Source organism: Hylobates moloch, unplaced genomic scaffold (assembly GCF_009828535.3).
Source record: "Hylobates moloch isolate HMO894 unplaced genomic scaffold, HMol_V3 SCAFFOLD_18, whole genome shotgun sequence".
Taxonomy (NCBI): Eukaryota; Metazoa; Chordata; class Mammalia; order Primates; family Hylobatidae; genus Hylobates; species Hylobates moloch.
Window position 1 is genome coordinate 57316032 of NW_026652293.1, and position 22580 is coordinate 57338611.

At 38.9% G+C, this 22580-nt stretch overlaps 1 protein-coding gene across 4 annotated transcripts in view; it reads right to left on the reverse strand.

The window, feature by feature from the left end:
- Nucleotides 1–22580, reverse strand: part of TP53BP2 (tumor protein p53 binding protein 2) — a 112848-nt gene that overhangs the window by 8480 nt on the left and 81788 nt on the right. For all 4 annotated transcript variants that reach the window (XM_058430546.1, XM_058430547.1, XM_032137388.2 and 1 more), the window contains 12 exons: nt 18498–18599; nt 15826–16000; nt 14923–15104; nt 14383–14547; nt 13772–14000; nt 12347–12457; nt 11517–11665; nt 9833–10295; nt 7381–8156; nt 4590–4727; nt 3681–3814; nt 319–485 (listed from right to left, as the gene is read on the reverse strand). In XM_058430546.1, the coding sequence (XP_058286529.1) occupies nt 319–485; nt 3681–3814; nt 4590–4727; nt 7381–8156; nt 9833–10295; nt 11517–11665; nt 12347–12457; nt 13772–14000; nt 14383–14547; nt 14923–15104; nt 15826–16000; nt 18498–18599 (2791 nt within the window). The remainder of the gene's footprint in view (nt 1–318; nt 486–3680; nt 3815–4589; nt 4728–7380; nt 8157–9832; nt 10296–11516; nt 11666–12346; nt 12458–13771; nt 14001–14382; nt 14548–14922; nt 15105–15825; nt 16001–18497; nt 18600–22580) is intronic.

Genomic DNA, 22580 nt, shown 5'->3' on the forward strand with positions numbered 1-22580 from the left:
TATTTGCAAGGATACACCATCAATCTATAAGTACTAAAGCCTTAATAGAGGATCTTTTGATGGTCAAAGTCATTAACACCACTAGGTCAGATGCTGCAGCACTGTCTTGTGTAATTGAAGAAGTCCCTGACAATAGCTGTTTCTAAGCATACAAACAGAAGCTGTATTATCTGTGACCAAGGCTGTTGTATTTTCAAGGCCCAAGACTATGGATAACACAAGATTTTTTCCAAACAAAAGTAATTATTGAATTATACCCTGGAGATACAGAATAAATGAATGCAGTAATCAATACATTTAGTTCTACTTGTCACATACCATAAAGAAATTGGGAGCACTGAGTGTAGCCTTCCTCCATTTCCTCGCACTTATCTGCAGCAGTCTGCATGTCACTGTAGGTCATGGCAAACACAGCGGCTCCCGACTCCACCAAAAACTTACACACTTGGACGTTGTTACATGAGGCAGCACAATGTAATGGAGTCCTGTGAAGCAAGATACAAGGGCTAGAACTGTTTTCCTAAACTGAATGACACCTGCTGATATCTGGAAAGAAAGTTCTTGAGTCTCTCATCTACCAAGTTTTCTTCTGAAAACCTCTTAAACAGTTTTTTAAAAACCAGTTCAACACAGATTATTGAACCTATCAAAGACTTACAGCCACAAATGAAAATTTCAGAGAGTCATGGACCACACTGGGGCTGGGAGCTTGGCAAAGGGTGAGAAGAATCAAGGATGTGAATAAGCAGAAATGAAATGTGTATAAACATTTAAGAAAAACAATATTAAAATGGATTTAGTTCTATGTCCTGGAGTACCCAGCCTAATTCTTTCTGTCAGAGTAGTAGGCCTAACAGTCCTTAAGTTATACACTTTCACTCAAAACACTGGCCTTTAAATATCTATTTATCGTCATCAATTTTGAAGGAATTAAGTTGCATATATGAACTACTTTTATATTTTTTAAATCCCAAGTTAAAATAAATTTTAATTGAAAAAATTTGTCAAATCAATTGAGACCAGAAAAGTGACTGTAAAATACACACATTTCAATCTACTACAGGTAACTGGTCAGCAGGAATTTATTAATACCATGAAAGAGAACCCTCTCCAGCATCTCAAATGTTTTATAATAGATTATAAATGACCCTAGACTAATAGTAAAGGTATAAGAAGAGCCAATACCACGGTCCAAACTCAAAAGTTGAGTGTGAAAATGTTAATCAGGCTCTAAAGTACATAAGATTTAGTTTCTTTACTCTTTCCTCTCCTCTTTATTCTCCTTGGAGAACAGACTTGAAAAAAAAAAAATACATAGACCAGGCACAGTGGCTCCCAGCACTTTGGGAGGCCGAGGCGAGCAGATCACCTGAAGTCAGGAGTTTGAGACCAGCCTGGCCAACATGGTAAAACTCCAACTCTACTAAAAATACAAAAATTAGCCGGGCGTGTAATCCCAGCTACTGCGGAGGCTGAGGCATGAGAATCACCTGAACAGGAGGCAGAGGTTGCAGTGAGCCAAGATCACACCAGTGCACTCCAAGGTGACACAGTCTCAAAAAAATTTTTATTTTTTATTTTTTGGCCAGGCACAGTGACTCACACCTGTAATCCTGGCACTCTGAGAGGCCACGGAGGGCGGACCACTTGAGTTCAAGGGTTCAAGACCAGCCCGGGCAACACAGCAAAACCCCGTCTCTACTAAAAATACAAAAAAAATAGCCAGGTGTGGTGGTACACACCTGTGGTTCTAGCTACTTGGGAGGCTCAGATGGGAGGTTGCTTCAGCCCAGAGGGCAGAAGTTACAGTGAGCCAAGATTGTGCCACTGCATTCCAGCCTGGGTGACAGAATAAGACCCTGACTCAAAAAAAAAAAATTTTTTTTTTTAATTCCCCATTCCAATCACTTTTTTTTTTTTTTTTTTTTTTTTGAGGATCTTGCTCTGTCACCCAGACTGGAGTACAGCAATGCAATCTTGGCTCACTGCAGTCTTGACCTCCAGGCTCCAGCGATCCTCCCACCTCAGCCTCCCCAGTAGCTGGGACTACAGGCACACACCAGCACACCTAGCTAATTTTTAAAAAATTTTTGTAGAGACAGGGTCTCTCTACGTTGCCCAGGCTGATCTCAAACTCCTGGGCTCAAGTGATCTTCTGCTTCAGCATCCCAAAGTGCTAGGATTACAGGTATTAGCCACCATGCCTGGCCAGAATACTATTATTAATAGTTTGGCAAATATTACTATAGATTTTTTCATTGCATGCTTTTTAATAATGAAAAATTATATACAACATAAACTCCCAACATTAGGAAAACAAAGGCATTACGACACAGTAAGAATTTGTTTTGTTTATGCTATAATGTTAAACTAAAAATATAGGCTTAAAACATTACATATATATTAGGAGCTTAACTACATTTGTGAAAAGCATATGAAAAAGAGCTTGGGCCAAGTACGGTGGCTCATACCTATAAACCCAGCACTTTGAAAGGCTCGGGCAGGAGGATCACTTGAGTCCAGGAGTTCGAGATCAACCTGGGCAACATAGTGAGACCCTGTCTCTACAAAAATAAAAAAATAAATTTTTTTTAAAAAGAGCCTGAAGAAAATATATTAAAATATGAATGGTGTTTACCTGTACACTGTGGGGATACAGATGGCTTGTTTTCCTCTTATTTCTATTTTGCATGTTTCCCACAGTACACACACATTAAAATATAAATGTTTAAAAATTGTAACCAAAGTGCTTCTCCAAGCATTAAAACAAAAATTGGAAAACAATCTCCATGTCTAATAAAAGGGAGACCGTCACAATAAATGAGTACACAGTCATGTGGTACAGTAATATGAAGCTAACTGAAATGTATGTATGTGTGTATGCAATTTATATATGCATACATGAGAATTTTATATCCTATTTTCCATATTATGAGAAAAACAACTTGTGAAACTAAAACACTGGAGTAAATATAGTGTGATTACAACTTTTTAAAATCCTATAAAGAAAAAAGTCAATTGTTCGTATTCTTCCACAAAAGTAACATATTATAACTTAAAACTTTCTTTTTTAAAAATAAAATACAAAACTTGCTATCTATTCTGTTAGTTTAGGGGGTGACAGGACCTTATTAGGACCTTTATTATTATTATTTAATGTTGACTAACATTTCCCCTATCCTGCAAACAATACTCATCACTTGCAGTACCACTTGTGTTTTAAGTACACCCTGGTTCCACGAAAAATGGATTCCATGGTCAAATATATTTGGGATATGTTGCAAGTTATAATCCCCTCTTGGATATACAGAATGGACATTAATATATTGAAGACTCTGAACCATTTCAGGGGCTTAGGGATACCTTGCCTAAATCAGCACTTCTCTCTTAAGCTTTGCTTAAGGATGCTAATTAACCGTGTACTACTTTGTTACACTTATTTTTATCATTAACTACTAAACTTTTTAAAACTCCACCTACTTCCAGGATGGGAATGAGATGACTGTTAAATGAACACATGTTAATTCCTCAAAAATAGATACCACATTTCTCCAGCTAGATTACAAGCAGCTCAAGGACATACACTGACATACTTCTTTGTCTTCCAACAGCACTATGACACTGCTTATAAACCGATTCCCACAACTGAAGCTTGACTGGAGTTTAAAAGAAAATCTTACCATCCATCACTATCAGCAGCATTTACATTTACACCAAACTGTACCAGGAACTTAACGATTTCTGTGTGGCCTGCACACACAGCATTGTGAAGAGCCGTGATGCCTTCATCATTGGGCAGGCTTGGGTCATCAACCTATATCAATAAGAAGGGTGAGCATCACTCTAGTTTCTTGTCACCTGAACTGTCACTACTAATTGGCTCCTTTAGGGTCAAGAGGACAGAAATGGACTCTTGTGACACTTTTAAAAATCATAATTAAAACCTATAGGAGCCAAGAAAATTATACCAAGAACAATTCTAGAAATAAGACAGACAGAATAACCACATTAAGTAGGCAGTCACTATAAAAAGGTTTTATTTAAAAAAAGAAGTACCAGAAACTATACCCTTATAGTCATTTTTGTTTATTTATCCTCCCAACTTCTCACCACAAATTAGTTTCTAAGTAGAAGTTGCATTTGCTATGGAAAGCAAAAAAAAAAGGTCAACTAAAAATATTTTAAATAGTAGGCTTCTAAAAGTAGAGACCGCATCTCTAACCTAATACAGTATAGTACAAATCCATACATGAACAATTTCTAAAGGGGAGTAATGATCTCTCTTAAGAAAGAAAAGTACTCTAGAGGACTCCAAGTGAAAACTGAACTTCCAAATGATGACAATTCTATAGTCATACCTTTAAAATAGCATAGCCTATTCTAAAGCGAGGCCAAGAGTTCCTGAACACAACCCCACAATGCCTAAAAGGAAAACAATTTTAAAATACAATTTCTCTACAGTAGCTTTCTAATTAGAGCTTTAAAACAGAATACAAGGTCATATTTTAAAAATTTACTAATTATACTCCAGCTGGGTGACAGAGCGAGACTCCGTCTCAAAAAAAAAAATTTACTAATTATAATCATACCTCATAAATAATTCTCTGTACAAGGTCAAATTCTCCCTCCAAAGACGAATCTAGCAGTAAAGCAAGGGGGTTGAATTTCACCCTCATTCCATGAGCAATACGCTCTGAGCCAGTTTTACGCAAGTTTGTCCTTTTACCCTGCAAAGAAAATGGATGGAAAATTTAGGATCCTGGTCTATGCAAGAGAACAGCAGCAGCAAATGGGAAGGAATGACTTCTCAGCTAAATTAGTGAGAGGAACTTTAACAATATAGATTTGGCACATTTTATTGAAGTATAACATTATTCAGAAAAGTATACAAATCTGATATGCAGCATAATGAATTTTTACAAAGTAAACACCATGGAGCAAAGTTGGAGGAACATAACTTTATAAAATCTAACGTAATGACATTTGGGTTATATGTTATAGTATGAATTAAACTAAGAGTATAATCAGAAGTGGCAAATAGGCTAGCGTTCTGTCAAGTATCAGAATTAGCCAAGACTGGTCTTTAGATTGCCTATCTAATACATTACAGCAAACTCCACTCTCTTAAAGTGGGCAACAGCACAGCCCACAACTACAACAGCTAACCTATATTGAATGATTATTCATTAACCCTCACAAAAACCCTATGATCCCTAATTTACAGATAAGGAAACCAAGGCACACAGCTGGCAAATGGCAGAGCTGAGACGCAAATCCAGGTAAGCTGGCTTCTTTAAATTCTGCCATCTTAACCATTTCACACCAGAATGCCTCCTCGGGGGAAAGCATATAATTAAGGTAAATAATACAGATTATTAGTCTGTCTTAGGTATAACAAGGAGAAATCCTACCAGCTTAAACTTTTAATGAATTGGGCTTAAAAAAAAAAAAGGCAAAATTTTAAAGACTAGATCCAGTATCCTGTAAAACAGGTTTCTTAAACACACCCAACGAAGTAGAGACGTTTACTGTCGTGAGGTGTGATATATGTACTCCACATACTTTATTTTATCTCAGATGTGGAAAATTGCCAAGTTTTAAAAAACATTAAGTGACAATATATTTCACAATGTGCAATGGCTAAAATGTTGCTCTTTGAATGTTAGCTGACTGTCGTTAATACAAGTCATAAGCAGTACAGTGTAATGACACTTGCCAATCCCACTGTTAAAGAATGTACGAGATAGTTGCTTCTATTTTACTTAAAACCAGAAGGAAAAGGTAAGACACCTTCCTAGGAAGAGAACAGCAGAATCTTAAGAAGAAAGTATAATACTTTTACCAATTCTAGTTTTCCTTTTTTCTCCTTGAAAATGTGGATTATTTTGACACAGCAACAAAAAGGCCAGAAAATAACAAGTGGCTGTAACGTGGATTGGTTTTGGCCAATGTGGCATAAAACTTCCTTCTTTTCTTATGTTTAAAACTCAAAGAGAGTCAAGCCTCAGAACTTAGGAGGCACAGGGTTGTTAAACTGTTAACCTCTATTTTAAAACTTTTTTTTCTAGCTTCAAATATTTAGCACATAAAACTTTTAAGCAAACATTTACTGTAACCAATTGTTAAAAATAACTCTGGACAATCATTATCTTTGAATACTATCATATCTAAAAGATAATAAGGAATCAAACATGCAAAGTACATTTAAAAAATTCTTTTAATGCTATTTTGCTTTTCACCAGGTTTTAAATTCATAGTTCAGCATCCTACTTCCTTCCAGGAGCTTACTGAAGCAAAGTGGCTTCAAATTAAACTATGAAAAAGCAGACTTCATTCAGACATTCTGGGATTTTTATTTTCTCTCACCTATTTCAAAGTGAGAGGATGGAAACTTAAATTTCAAACAAAAGCTTACTATTTGGAAGGAGTGTAGAAGGTGCACTCAAGTCAAAACATACAAAATTTTAGAATAACTTTCGTATGTTAAAGTACAAAGAAATCTTAGGGATCACCATGTTAGCCAGAGATTTTCAGACTTCGTTGAAGGGGAGGAAGAGGCTGAAGAGGGGCCCCTCAGCCCAGTTAGTTACCCCTCCCTGCCCTCACTTCATCCAGAACCCTTCCAATTTTACCACTGTTTTAAGTTTGAGGTTTCACCTAACATTTCATTTTTTAAAATTTCACTGCTAGAAAATTTTGAAAAAGATTGACATCATCAGTGAGAGAAGTTATACCATCTGCCTGATTTCACACAGCTAAGCTAGTAATCAAAAGTTTCAGGGCCGGGCGCGGTGGCTCACGCTTGTAATCCCAGCACTTTGGGAGGCCGAGGCGGGCGGATCACGAGGTCAGGAGATTGAGACCACAGTGAAACCACGTCTCTACTAAAAATACAAAAAATTAGCCGGGCGCGGTGGCGGGCGCCTGTAGTCCCAGCTACTCGGAGAGGCTGAGGCAGGAGAATGGCGTGAACCTGGGAGGCGGAGCTTGCAGTGAGCCGAGATCGCGCCACTGTACTCCAGCCTGGGCGACAGAGCCAGACTCCATCTCAAAAAAAAAAAGTTTCAAACCCAGGTCTTTTGAGTCCCAGTCGGGTGCTGCTTCCCTAATATGTGACATCAGCTAGAGCAGAAACAGCAAATGCAGTGTTTATAGGGATAAGAACAAAACTCTGTTTCTTTCACAAATAAATGGGTTCTAAAACTGAAAGCTGTTCTTTATATTGAATAAACTGCATTATGAAAACATTTATAAGATCCACTCTGTGCCAAGGGAATCGTAAAATAAAAACGCAAACTGGAGAAGATGAATGTGACCACCAAGAAGATCATAACAAAGTAAAGGACTCCGGAAAAGGCTATGAGATAGTACATTACTTACGGGAGGCAGAGAGACCTGCCCGGTGATTTCAGGCGGGCGCATGCTCACCGAGTCTTCTCCGGGCCCTTCAGGCTCCCCGGATGGGTATGGTGGGGGTGGGTATGGAGGGTACTCCTCCAGGTACACATCAAGCAGATGGGGAGCCTCTGGATTTGGTTCTTCCGGGTTATTCTGGAGATTTGGGATGTTGTCTGCGACTCCCTCAGGCTCATAATCAAGGCCTGGAGAAGGAGCTGGCATGTCACTGTTCTCTGTACTGGCACTCCCCACATCCTCTGGGGACAATGATTCAGGAACCAGAGAGACCACCTCCTTCTCAGGCTCCACATGTAAATATGGATTCTGGATTTCTACTGGGCTTTCTGAACTGGCAGTCACAGAAGCTGACTTGGATGGGTATGATGGTACAGAGATGGTCTCCATGGCAGCTATGGTGGTCCTCTGATACAAAAGCTTCTGAATATTTGGCCCATTAGGACCCTCTGGCTCTGTAATAGAACTACGTTTCTTTAGTGGCCTTGGTGCATTAGACAGTTTCTTTCGTAGGGCTTCTAGGTCAGCATCACTCTGGTTTCGGTAAGGATTAGATAAGAAAGGCAGTAATTTCGTTGGGCTGAGTGGCCGAGGAATTCTTTCGTTTTCATGATTCTCCTGAACTGAAGAAACAGGCTCTGTTTCAGGTTCTGGACTGCCAGGCTTGCCCTGGCTATTGGAATAAATGTTCTCTGGGTGCTGCTGTTGATTCTGGGCAGCAGCAATTACAGGCTTACCATATACTAATTGGAAAAGGAAAAAAAAAAAAGCCCTGATTAGCATTAATTAAACAAAACTGGCAAGAAACAGAAACAGCTAACAATAACTAAAGCCTCTTTTAATTTCATCGTTGTTACTACATAATCCCCTTCAAATATAATTAATTTTTAAAAATAACAAATGACAAAGGAGGGAATCCATCTTTGCATAATAAACTTATTACAGAATCAAAACCCCCACTGATTGTAACATGCACCATATCTCATGAAACAATAAGAAAATGTTGCCAATTTTAAGAAATCACTGCCTGTAGCATCCAAATTTAAAATAACAAAATGTGAAAAACGTTAAGAATCAATGAAAACAGATAATCCTCATGTGTCCAGATTAAAACTAAACATGTACTATCCCATCTTTCACTTTTCAAAAGTGAATCAACGTGAGAACTTCTATTTGGCTTATAAAATTATTAAGAACCACTTATAGCTTGACCAAAGATATTCCCTGTTAACATTCTGATTGTATTAAAATTATCTAATTCCCAAATTATTCCATTTTCACTAAAGACCCATGAAAAGAAAAGGGTAAGAGGTAGCAGATATACTGATTCTTTGCTAATTTTAATTATGGCATCTTAGGTCACAATTACATGGTTATTTCATGACTACAAAGCTATTTTCATTCAATTAAAACATGTAATAATTTAGAAAGAACCCAACAAATTTCCAAACTGTATGTTTAACACAAACTAACCTTATGTTTTTACATTTAGCTAGTGGCTATGTCCCCATTACAATGACTTAAAATACAGTAGAGAATATATATATATATATGTATCTTTTTTTTTTTTAGATGGAGTTTCACTCTTGTTGCCCAGCCTGGAATGCAATGGCACCATCTCGGCTCACTGCAACCTCCGCCTCCCAGGTTCAAGCAATTCCCCTGCCTCAACCTCCTGAGTAGCTGGGATTACAGGCATGTACCACCACGCCCAGCTAATTTTGTATTTTTAGTAGAGACGGGGTTTCTCCATGTTGGTCAGACTGGTCTCGAACTCCCAACCTCAGGTGACCCACCTGCCTTTGCCTCCCAAAGTGCTGGTATTACAGGTGTGAGGTGAGCCACTGTGCCCGTCCACAGTACAGAATATTTTTAATGATAATAATATATATAAAGACATATAGACACAGACATACATATACAGAGACACACACATATATGTGTGATGTGTGTATATAGGTATCTCTATACATGTCTATGTACATGTCTCTCTCTCTCTCTCTCTCTATATATATATACATACACACACACACACACACACACACACACACACACACACACACACACAGGGGCAGTTGTCCAGTCCTCTATGTGACAAGAACATCTGGTCAACCTACAGTGAAGACGCACACCTTCCTTCTGCATTGTAATGACCCATGTATATTTGGTTCCCCCTCACCAATAAGCCCCTCCAGACTTGAGACCACACTTTATTCATCTATTATCTTTAGTGCCTATTACTGTAGGAACAGACTTTTAGCAAGCACTCTTTCAAACTCCCAGTAAAGAACAGAAGCCACAGTTAAAAACTCTTAGCGTCAGTCAATATAGGGATTAGTTATTTTGCTGTCTGCTGAGGGATGGCTTAAGTTCTGGTATAGAACTTAAGCATGTCACCTACGAACGTGAAGAACCTTACCACTTGAAAAGTGTGGCCCTCTGGTATGAGTCTTGGTCAACGCGCTCTGCACAGCCTGCTGGAAGTTTTTTCCTGGAGCCTGCTGTTGCGTATACATAGAATATATTGAACTTGCTGCCACTGTCTGGGGTTTTCTGAAGGGTGGAAGTAAGGTGTCTTTGGAAGGCTGGGGAGTAAAGGGCCGGACGGCAGCAGCAGGTGGACTTTCTTGCTTAGAACCTGGAGAAAGGGTCTGGTCTTGGCCAACTGAAGGTACGCTGGGAGACAGCAGCACTCTTGGCTGCTGCCCTGCTGGTTTTGGTTTAGTTCCCATGGACGGAACAACTGTTGACAACTGCTGAGAACTTCCGTCTGGCTTAATGTCTGAAGGTGGCTGATTAGTTTGTCCAAAATAAGGCAAATTAATCTGTTTTGGTTTTGTAGGAACAGGAGGTGGTACTTTAGCCACATTTTTATTTGCAGCCTATAACACACACATAAAAAGCCAGTTAAAATACTATATAACTGGGTACATAGGATGTTCTAGATAACCTAATTTCACAAATGTAAGTATACACTATAAAAATATTAGCTCTGGCCGGGTGCAGTGGCTCACACCTGTAATCCCAGCACTTTGGGAGGCCGAAGCAGGCGGATCACGAGGTCAGGAGTTCGAGACCAGCCCGGCCGATATGGTGAAACCCCATCTCTACTAAAAAATACAAAAATCAGCCAGGCATGGTGGCAGGCGCCTGTAGTCCCAACTACTCGGGAGGCTGAGATAGAAGAATCTCTTGAAACTGGGAGGTGGAGGTTGCAGTGAGCTAAGATTGCACCACTGCATTCCAGCCTGGGTGACAGAGCAAGACTCCATCTCGGAAAATATATCTATATAAGCTCATATTTTTTAATTGTTAATTAGCTTTTGTTTTGTTTTATGTACTTATTTATTTTTATATAGACAGGGTCTCGTTTTGTTGCCCAGGCTGGTCTCGAACTCCTAGTCTCAAGTGATCCTCCCACCTCAGCTTCCCAAAGTGCTGGGATTACAGGTGTGAGCCACCACGCCTGGCTGTTAACTAGTTTTAAATTTCTGTATTTACTCACATTTAATAATGGACTTCATTAATGCAATACAATCTCTCTCCTTTATGACTTCCTCCTTGTTTCCACTTCCTATCTGGGCAATTTTAATACATTTAAAGTGCCCACTTGAAAACTTTTAATGTCATCTTTCATATTCAGATGGCATCAATAACGGGAAACCATTCTTGTTCACTGGAATTTCATGCAATCTAGACAACTGTAATAAAACACACCTAACTTGGAGCACTCACACATAACCTGGTTATCAAGGATTAAGACTGTAACAGTTACAGAAAATTCACCACACAAGCATTTTGTAACTTTGAAGAAATAAGATACTTGAACAATACAAATACAGTGTTCTTCAATGCACTTATACTTTTTAGAGAATCACATGAAATATGACCCAGAACAAGTATGTCAGCCATTCTCCCACCGGGTGTGAGACCACAAACAGACTCACACAAGAGAAATTAAAATAACAGAATGCTAATGTATTTTCTAATCTCCTAGGTACATCCTGTGTCTTCTGCTCTCCCTCACATAATACTTTATCCCTTCTAAAAACTACATTATAGAATTACTATTAAATTTTAAAAACCAGGATATTCACAGGTACCTGAGCATCCCGCAAGATATCTTCACTGCTCTGGTTCTTCCTCAGAGTACCAAAGGAAGGTGGGGCAGTGGACTGGTCTACTGCATCAAACATTGAGAACGGACGCACTTTCTTCTCTTTCTCCCTCAGCGGAACCTCTCCATCATCAACTAAAGACAAAAAAATCACAATGACATTCAAACTGTTTAGAATAAAGTATCTCATTCACTCGTAAGTTTCTCTCCCCTAAATCTCCCTGAAAATCTGTGTCCACAAAGCACGTTCCTATTTTTTTAATTAAATTAATAAAAGGATAACCCAAGCACTATAATGATCGTACCTGAGTTCTCCAGCTAAATTAAGGTGTTCTGGAAATAAATATTGTTAAATATTTCTAGTGTTAACACACTAGAAAATCATTTATCAGCCGAGTGCAGTGGCTCACACCTGTAATCCAAGCACTTTGGGAAGTGGAAGCGGATAGATCACTTGAGCCCAGGAGTCCAGTCTGGGCAACGTGGTGAAACCCCATCTCTACAAAAAATACAGAAATTAGCCAGGCATGGTGGCATGCACCTGTAGTACCAGCTACTAGGGAGGCTGAGGTAGGGGGATCACCTGAGCCCAGGAGGTGGAGGCTTCATCAGTGAGCCATAAGCGCACCACTGCACTCCAGCCTGGGTGACAAGAGTGAGATCCTGACTTTAAAAAATAAAAAAAAAAAAAAAGAAAGAAAGAAAGAAAAAAAGAAAAAAGAAAAGAAAAGAGAAAACAGACTATCTAAAAAGAATACACAGCACCTTTCAGATGACCAAAATTTAATGTTCAGGAGTAGCACAAATAAATCTCACCTTGATCCAGAGCATTCCCAGTGCTTTGAGGTGCAGAAGCAGAGCCTTGGCTCGGGAAAAGATCTGCATTTGAAGGACTCCAATCAGGGCCAACTGGATGGATTTTAGAGCCTAAAATACAGAAAAGCAGCTACAAATAACTCAGCATTCTAAAGAGATTTTTAATGATTTTTACTGCTAAGACTTTTAATCTCTAAAAACAGCTTTAAATTCCAGACTCACAACACCCCAATAAATTTACTTAGAAAATACTGTATTATATTTTATATTTCTAATTTAAGATTCTTCCACTTTATTCAAGCAATTTAAAATTAGTCACAGCAAGTCTGCTTGAACCAGCAAAGACACATTATTCTTCACTGTATTAGAAAACATCACCATCACACCCAGAAAACAATTTCCAATTCAAGAGACCTAAGGGTCTAAGGTGTATTTTATAAATCATATTTTAAGTGATACATGCACAACACAAAAGTAAATATGTGGATTCTTAGTCCAGGACTTCAACTGCAGTCTTTCCCAAATCAGTATATTCAGGTTTTTTTCTACACTGACACTTAAATTTCAAAAGCCACTGCTTTCATTTTTCCTTACAGAAACAAAGCAAATATAACCCTTTCCACAATAAAATCCAGACTGCATGGTACTATTACTTCACAGTAGTAGTTATGGTAAAATAACAAATAATTTGAAAATCAGCTTTTTTTTGCATATGATAATTGTTAGAGAACAGAGACAATACTGGCTATTACTTCTTCTGTCCAGGGGTCTGAATGGTAAGGTCATTAAAGGATACTTTACCCCAATTTTTCTACAGTTCTCCCCACACTTTCTCCTCCCATTATGAAACTATGGCTTGTACCTCTCCATGTATCTGAGAAGTACACAGAATGCAAAGATCACTAACACAAGGAGCCTCTGCTATTTTCACTTTTAATCTCCTGGTATGTTTAATGTTATTCTAAAAATTATCAGCAAATTCTCACATGTAAGCAGGTATGAATATTTAACACCACTCATCAACATAATAGATTCAGAACCTCACATTCTATACAGATGACACCACCAACATTTACGTATGTTTTTACCCAAAAAGAAAAGTTCTCAAGTTATTAATATCAGATCAAAATTTCCTTAGTAACAAGAAGGAACTTTTTAAAACAATTTTCAGGTTTATAAAGATATTATATTTTATTTCATTTCCTGAATAGAATTGTATTATTTAGGGTTAAGAAAAATCATCCTTGTACAACCATGGTATCAATTTTAATTTTTTAAACTTATCATTACACTAGCAAAGAATACAAAAGGATTTTTAGAATTCAAACATGAATAATGAATACAAAGAGAGATTTTTTTAAAACTCAAACTTGGGAGAAAGAACAGTGGGGACAGGGAAGAACTAGGCTGTGCAGGACTTTTTACCTTTAGTTTGTGAAGCAGCCCCAGATCTCATGTTGGGCAGTGTCTGTATTTTCATCGGCCCCTCTGAAGCCTGCATGACCAAGGAACCATCCGGCAGGGCTGGCTTCACCAGCAATTCAGGCCTTGAGGGCATCCGAGGCATGGTAGACGACTGGATATAGGGACCGACTGCAGCCACACGGCTTGGGGCTGACGCGGCTTGCTGGGGAAGATTTCCATCAGATGAAACCTGGAAAGAAGCACAGGTCCTTTAGTATTAAAAATCATCTCAGGTAATCAGACTTACAAACTAAGATGTGACATTTTCTGACTTTTTAAAATGAGCACTTTCAGAATCTAGCCACAGAGTCTACAAAAAACATTCCAAAATAAACACTCCCCAATGAACTCTCACCCACACTTTATTGTATTAGAAAGACAAACAGAGCTACACAGGTAATAACATTAAAAAGTAAAAAAGCGGCGGATTGTCTTTTGAGGATCCATAAACAGCGTCTGTTTTCTGAGGGCACACTGAGTAATGATACTGAAGAAGGTGCCTATGAGTAACCTCACTGGGCTGGTCATCTTTTTCCCTCCTCCCCCAAACCATTACAAAACGGCCCACTTACTGGTAGATTTTCTTTTTGCTGTAGAGCTGCCTTCTTCTTCCACAGCCGGTCCCTCAGCTCATTAACACGCTTATCCATGACTGCCACTTCTGAATTACGCTTATTCAAACACTCCCTCTGTTGTTGTAGCTTGGCATTCTGCTCTTGATTCAATTTGTTTCTTAGCTGAATAAAAGAGAGGGGAAAAAAGGTAGCCAAGGAGTAGGAAGAAAATGTCTCAAACAGTTAATCACATGGTTAACTATTATATAATTTCTAAAAATATGAGGTCCCTCCACCCCTCCACATTTATCATCTCATGGTTTAAAATTAAGTGACACCTGTGCAAGACCACCAGCTGTGGTTATGAGGAATGTCTCAAATTTCCTGTCTGGGGTACTATAAAGTTTACTCCGGATTCTCTGGAGTTTGGGTTCCCCCCACAACTTGCCTTCTGTTTAAGGAAAGGCAACTGAAATCTAGCACCTCTTGCTACTTATATGAGCAACACTGTTTCTGGAAAGGAGATTGTACAGCATTTAGCAAACAGCTACAGTCTACCTGCAGCTCTTTATAGAGGCGATCAAGCTCAGCCACTGCAGACTGATTGTCATGGTGGCCGTCGATCCTGCCGTTCTTGAGCATCTCTAGCTGCCTGGTCAGTTCTTCTACTTTTGACACAGCCAGGACGAGCTCCCTCTGTTTTTGCTGGAACAAATTATTCATCTGTTCAATTTCCTCCACTAGATGAGAGAGAGAACAACAACAACAGTTGAAAAGAAAAATAAGAATGGACTACTTCCCAGGCAACCGGGCTTTACAATAAACTTTCTAATAAACAGTAGAAAAAATTTTCAGAATGTCCTAGAAGCAACCAACTTCTTTTAGAAGCAACTGAAATCAACAGAGACATCTCTAAATCTCTGTGCTTCAATCTCAATGTATCTTCATCGGAATTTGCGTTAAAAATATCATTAAACTCCAAATTTTAAAAACAATGAAAATTTCTTTAGAACTTTCAATTTTATAAGATTAGGTGGATCTATTAAATCACTAACATTCTGATTAAAATGGTATTGTAATAGATGGAGCTATTATATGAATAAAAATCCTCGCCTTCATCAAATTCTCAGTCAAAAAATATTAAGAGGGGAAAAAATGCTACATTTTCCAAAGGTATCTTAGAAATCCTGTATAAAACATTCAACAGCTGAATTCAATTCAGAGGAAGATGCAGCATCAAAACTGCAGTAAATTATATTTTTTCAAAACATTCCCTTTAAAGTTATCTACAGATCAACCATGGTGGCCTGCACCTGTAACCCCAGCTACTCAGGAGGCTGAGGTGGGAGGATCACTTGAGGCCACAGTTCAAAAGACCAGCCTGGGCAACATAGTAAGACCGTCTCAAAAAAACCAGACAAATAAATGTATAAAAAAGTAAATCTATGAGGAACAACTCACCAAGTTTCCCATTGCTTAGTCTCTTCTGTTCCACGTGGCCTTTAAGTGCTCTCACTTTTTTTAGCTTAGCTTCCTGATTCTCAGCTATTTCTTTTAGCCTTTTAAGCTTCTCCTGCTCAGCAACCTGTTGCTGTTGTCGCTGATCTTGTTGTTTCAAAAACTTTAAGCGCTGTTCCTAAAAATAAAAGTAATCATTAGGTATGTCATTTTAGGTAGGTACACCAGTAAGCTCAAAATAGCCTAACCGCAACACTTAAAGATGTTGAGATTGAGGTACACTTGTAACCCTGGTCTGGTCTCACCTTCTTCCTAAACACTGCCATCAGAATCACATTGGAAGTCTGTTCAAAACAGATACTCCTGAGCCCATGCTAGAATCTTCTGGGGATAAGATCCAGGAATCAGTATTTTTAACCCAAGTGGTTCTTATGCAGCAAGGATGCAGCAATTCTTGAACTAGTTTTCATAAACTGTTGCAACAATTTTAAAAAGCAGCTCATGTAGAAATGGGAAGCATTATAAGAAAGTATTTAAATGCACAAGATTCGGAGTACATTTAGATTCAAACCCAAGCTCTGCCACTTATTAGCTATGAGACCCTGAACAAATTGCATAACCTCACCAAGTATGCAAGTCTATGTTTCTTCATCTATAAAACAGGGATGATCAATAGTAACTACCAATGTTACTACAGTGAAGATTAAATGAAATATGAAATGTAAATGTCTTTGAATGATATTTTACGTAGTATATACTCAATAAATGGTCACTGAAAAGAGCTAAAGATATATTTAACACCTTTAGAAAGCTGCAATCATGGAATCTGAAATTGTTTCTTTCCCCTGCCCCAAGGTACTTTTGTTATAGCAGAAATTTCGTTTTTATTACATTAAAATTTTTAACTAAAACTGAGTAACGGAGCCACACAATTTGTAGTCACAGGTAAACTATTTCTTAGATTAGTATGCCTAGAACATATAAGTAACATGGAAATAATCAAAACAAAAACCCTGGCTAAGGCAGAAGGATCACTTGAACCCAGGAATTCAAGTCCAGCCTGGGCAACACAGTGAGAACTCATCTCAAAAGAAAAAAAAAAACCCACAAGGACTTGTTTTTAAGTCCGTGAAGACTAAAAAGGTTAGAGATTTGTTCTTCAACAACCAACCTTTTTATTTGACTATATATCCTTGCTACTCAATGTAATGTCCATCAGCATCACCTGGAAGCTTGTGAGAAATGCAGAAGCTCAAACCTCAACTCATACCTACTGAATCAGAATACGCATTTTCAACACGATCCCTAGGTGATTCGTATGTATCTTAAAGTTTGAGAAGCAATGACATATATGATTTTGGAAAAACTGGGGTCTGGTATTACAAACAGAAATGGATGCACAGGAACCCTAGGAAGTGTGACATGGAAGTCCACACTGCATGTTTGAGAACTGCCTTGAAGAATTCCTGGCCATTATTTCAAAGCCCTGTTGGGTAACTTTGCCCATGACAAACCAATTGTCTACCCCTGCTTCAGTGACCTGATAATCACTAAAGGACTGTTAGTTGTGGATTCTGGGTGTTTAGACCAGGGGTTGACAAACTATAGCCTGCAGGCCAAATCCAGCTTGCTATCTTGTTTTTGTAAGCAAAGACTTACTGGGACACAGCCACACCATCTGTTTACTTATTATCCATGACTGCTTATAACATCAGAGTTGAGTAGTTGCAACAGATGCAGCAAAGTTTGCAAAGCCCAAAATATTTACTATGCAGCCCTTTACAGAGAAAGGTCTGTTGGCTTTTGGATCAGACTGGAAGCCTATGGCTGGCAGGAGAAGCAGCAGTTCTGATGGTAACGGAGTGGCTTCTTATATTTTCCTTGTTCAAGGCCAGGACTAGGGTTAGTCTGTGGATAAAGAATGTTCCCCAAATAAAGGCAAGCAGCCCGTTATTGGTGCCAAGCTCCAGAAGGGGACAGTATTAGATTAATCTGATCCAAGATTAACCATACCATGTTAGAACTTTAATATTCCTCTTGCTGTGGCCCAGAGTAGTTCCTAGGAGCAAAGATGGAGGGCTCTTTCCGCCTTTCCTGTCTGACTGATACCCAACATAGCATGGTTAATCTTGATCAGAATCAGGAGTCAGAAAGATCTTGAACAATTAGGATGATATAAGGATTTCTACAAAATGCTGTAGTAAGGACTTAAAGAGAGCACAAAGAGAGCATCAAACAGCAGGTGGCTTTTGGGTTGATAATGTCACCTCATATCTATGAGGTAATTGGCTTAATGGGGGTAGAATGTAAATAGCCTTACACATACATTAACAATAGTGGCCTGTTAGGTCTTTTAAAAGAAGATACTACCAGCTGGGCATGGGGGCTTATGCCTGTAATCCTAGCACTTTGGGAGGCCAAAGTCAGCGGATCACCTGAAGTCAGGAGTTTGAGACCAGCCTAACCAACATGGTGAAACCCCATCTCTACAAAACATACAAAATTTAGCCAGGTGTGGTGGCGTGTGCCTGTAATCCCAGCTACTTGGGAGGCTGAGACAGGAGAATCACTTGAACTCAGGAGGCGAAGGTTGCAGTGAGCCGAGATCGTGCCACTGCACTCCAGCCTAGGCGACAGAGTGAGACTTCATCTCCAAAAAAAACAGACGATACTACCTTAGTTGCCAGCAATTGTTGCTGGGCTTCAATCTGTTGCTGCTGGCGAGATGCCATTTCCTGAAGTTCAGCAAGAGTCAGATCCATCCTAGGACTATTAACCTACAAGTAAAAACACAAACACAATCCCAGCTTACTATATAACTACCACAGAGATTCCACCCTCAAAGGTCTATGTAAAAGCTTCATCTGAACCAACTGTGACAAAATTATTTAGCGATTTTTCTTTCATAATATTAAGCAGACCATTAATTTTTATATTAATACTCACCACATTGACTTTTTAAGATGTAAAACATACTAATATATAATAATCTTTTATTTTAATTTGTAAGTTTAAAATTAAATAGTTTCGACAGTCAGGGACATAAATGGAACAATTCAGAATTACCTTGTTCTGTAATTTATATCACAACAGAAGTGTTTGATCATATTAAACATGGTATTGAGGCACTGGCAGCAAACCTAGAATTTAGTCATTGGAATATCATTTAAAAATACATTAGCACTAAAAAATTCAAGACAATCAGAAACAAAGCAAGGGCATCCACTCTCACCACATCTATTCAACATTGTCCTAGAGGTTCTAGCCAATGCAATAAAACAAGAAAGAGAAATAAACAGCATCCAGATTGGTAAGAAAGAAGTTCAACTGCCTTTACAGACAATATAATCATCTATGAAGAAAATGCTATGGAATCTACAAAAAAGCTACCAGATAAATAGGTTACACAGCAAGACTGCAGGATAAAAAAAAAAATCAATATGCAAAAGTCAAGCGCATTTCAATATATTAGAAACAGGCTGGGCGCGGTGGCTCACGCTTGTAATCCCAGCACTTTGGGAGGCCGAGGCAGGTGGATCACAAGGTCAGGAGATCGAGACCACGGTGAAACCCCGTCTCTACTAAAAATACAAAAAAATTAGCCGGGCATGGTGGCGGGCGCCTGTAGTCCCAACTACTCGGAGAGGCTGAGGCAGGAGAATGGCGTGAACCCGGGAGGCGGAGCTTGCAGTGAGCCGAGATTGCGCCACTGCACTCCAGCCTGGGCGACAGAGCAAGACTCCGTCTCAAAAAAAAAAAAAAAAAAAAATAGAAACAATTAGAAATTTAAAAATTTTAAATTTAAATATCATTTATAGTATCAAAAATACGAAATCCTTAGGGATAAATTTAATAAATAGGTAAGATGTATATACTAAAATCTCAAAAACTGCTGAAAGAAAATCCAAATAAATGGAGAGTTACACCGTGTTCTTGAATTGGAGGCTCAATACTGTCAAGACAGCAATTCTTCTCAAATTGATTCAACAAAATCTCAACTGAAATCCAAACAGGCATTTTTGTAAAAATTGATGTTGATTCTAAAATTCATATGGAAGTACAAAGCATCTAGAATAGCCAAAACAACTCTGAGAAGAATCAAGCTGGAAAACCTACACTACCTGACTTCAAGACTTATAAAAGTTCCAGTGACCAATGCATGTGGTATTGACGTCAAAATAGACAAGTAGATCAATCAAACAGAATAGAGAGTACAAAAATAGCCCAACATACATGAGGCAACTGATTTTAGACAAAGGTGCAAAAGCAACTGAGTGGAAAAAGAATAATCTTTCCAATAAATACCACTTATACAATTAGATACTCATATTAAAAAGATAAACTTTAGGGCCGGGAACAGTGGCTCACACCTGTAATCCCAGCACTTTGGGAGGCCGAGGCGGGTGGATCACCTGAGGTCAGGAGTTCGAGACCAGTCTGACTAATATGGTGAAACCCCGTCTCTACTAAAAATACAAAAACTAGCTGGGCATGGCGGCGGGTGCCCATAATCCCAGCTACTTGGGAGGCTGAGGCAGGAGAATCACTTGAATCTAGGAGGTGGAGGTTGCAGTGAGCCGAAATCGCACCATTGCACTCCAGCCTAGGCGACAGAGTGAGACACTGTCTCAAAAAAAAAAAGGAACTTTGATTCTCACACCATATGCAAATATTAACTCAATAGGGATCATAGGCCGGGTGCGGTGGCTCACGCCTGTAATCCCAGCACTTTGGGAGGCCGAGGCGGGCGGATCACGAGGTCAGGAGATCGAGACCATCCTGGCTAACACAGTGAAACCCCATCTCTACTAAAAATACAAAAAATTAGCCGGGCGAGATGGCGGGTGCCTCTAGTCCCAGCTACTCAGGAGGCTGAGGCAGGAGAATGGCGTGAACCCCGGGGGACGGAGCCTGCAGTGAGCCGAGATCGCGCCACTGCACTCCAGCCTGGGCGACAGCGAGACTCTGTCTCAAAAAAAAAAAAAAAAAAATAGGGATCATAGATTTAGAGGTTAAAACTGAAAACTACAAAACTTCCAAAAGAAAACAAAGGAAAAAAAAATCTCTATGACCCTGGGTTGGGCAAAGAGTTCTTAGATACAACACTAAAAGTATGCTCCATTAAAAAAAAAAAAAATTGGATCCAGACTATTAGAACTTTCAAACTCAGTAGGAGAGCAAAAAACTGGGCAAAAGATTTGAACAAATAATTTCACCAAAGAAGAAACACAGAGAGCAAATAAGCACATGAAAAGATGTCCAAAATCATTAGTCATTAGAGAAATACAAATTAAAACCACAATGCAATACCACTACACATATATTTTAATGGCTAAAATTAAAAAGACTGACCATACCAAACTTTGGCAAGGATGTGGAAACAATAAAACTCGGGTAGGCATGTAAAATAATATGATCGCTTTGAAAACACTTGGCAGCTTTAAAAATATATATATAAAGATATAATATATCTCTTTAATAGAGACACAGTCTCGCTTTGTTGCCCAGGCTAGCCTCAAATTTCTGGCTTCAAGTCATCCTGGTGCCTCAGCCTCTAGTTGGTGGAGGAGGAGATATATTGTGTCCATATGCACTAAAACAATGGCTAAGATCATTTTTATCATCTGCATATCATCCTTTCATCATTATAAGATAATTATTAAATCAAAGAAAAGCCCAGGCGCCATGGCTCACGTCTGTAATCCCAGCACTTTGGGAGGCAGAGGTGGGTGAATCACTTGAGGTCAGGAGTTCAAAACCAGCCTGGCCAACATGGTGAAACCCCGACTCTACTAAAAATACAAAAATTAGCTGGGTGTGGTCGCAAGCAGCTGTAATCCCAGCTACTCGGGAGGCTGAGGCAGGAGAATCGCTTGAACCCAGGAGGTGGAGGTTGCAGTGAGCCAAGATCACGCCACTACACTTCAGCCTGGGCAACAGAATGTAACTTCATCCCAGAAAACAATAAAATAAAATAAAAATAAAAATAAGTAAATCAAAGAAAAGAAAAGAAGAATCTGAAGAAAGACACAGTAGGAGAAAATGGTACTTAAGATCATCTGAATTCTACTATAAATGTACTGATGATTGGAAAAAGGTAATTTAGCTAATCCCTAATGGCACTAAAAATAGTGACCTCTGAAAAGAAATGTCTTCAAAATATACCAAAGATGCATGCTCAAATTCACATGCAATAGCAAGAATATAAAGACATAATTTTCTTTTTTTTTGAGACAGAGTTTCACTCTTGTTGCCCAGGCTGAAGTGCGATGGCATGACCTAGGCTCACCGCAATCTCTGCCTCCTGGGTTCAAGAGATTCTCCTGCCTCAGCCTCCTGAGTAGCTGGGATTACAGGCATGTACCACTACGCCCGGCTAATTCTGTATTTTTAGTAGAGATGGGGTTTCTCCACGTTGGTCAGGCTGGTCTTGAACTCCTGACCTCAGGTGATTCACCCACCTCAGCCTCCCAAAGTGCTGGGATTACAGGCGTGAGCCACCACACCCGGCCAATTTTGCATTTTTAATAAAGTGATGATTGTAACAAATAAAATCACCAAGTAAGAAATACTTCTTCAAACTTGCTCAGCATTTATTTTGTCTGAATTTGTGTCACATTAAACATACAACTTCTCCCAATAGTCAGCCATATAGAGATCATTAAAATTAATAGTTTCTATGAAACAAATTTAAAATAACCTTTAAAAAGTGGCCATCCTTAGCCCATTTAATAACAAAGTAATAATGAATAAGATTT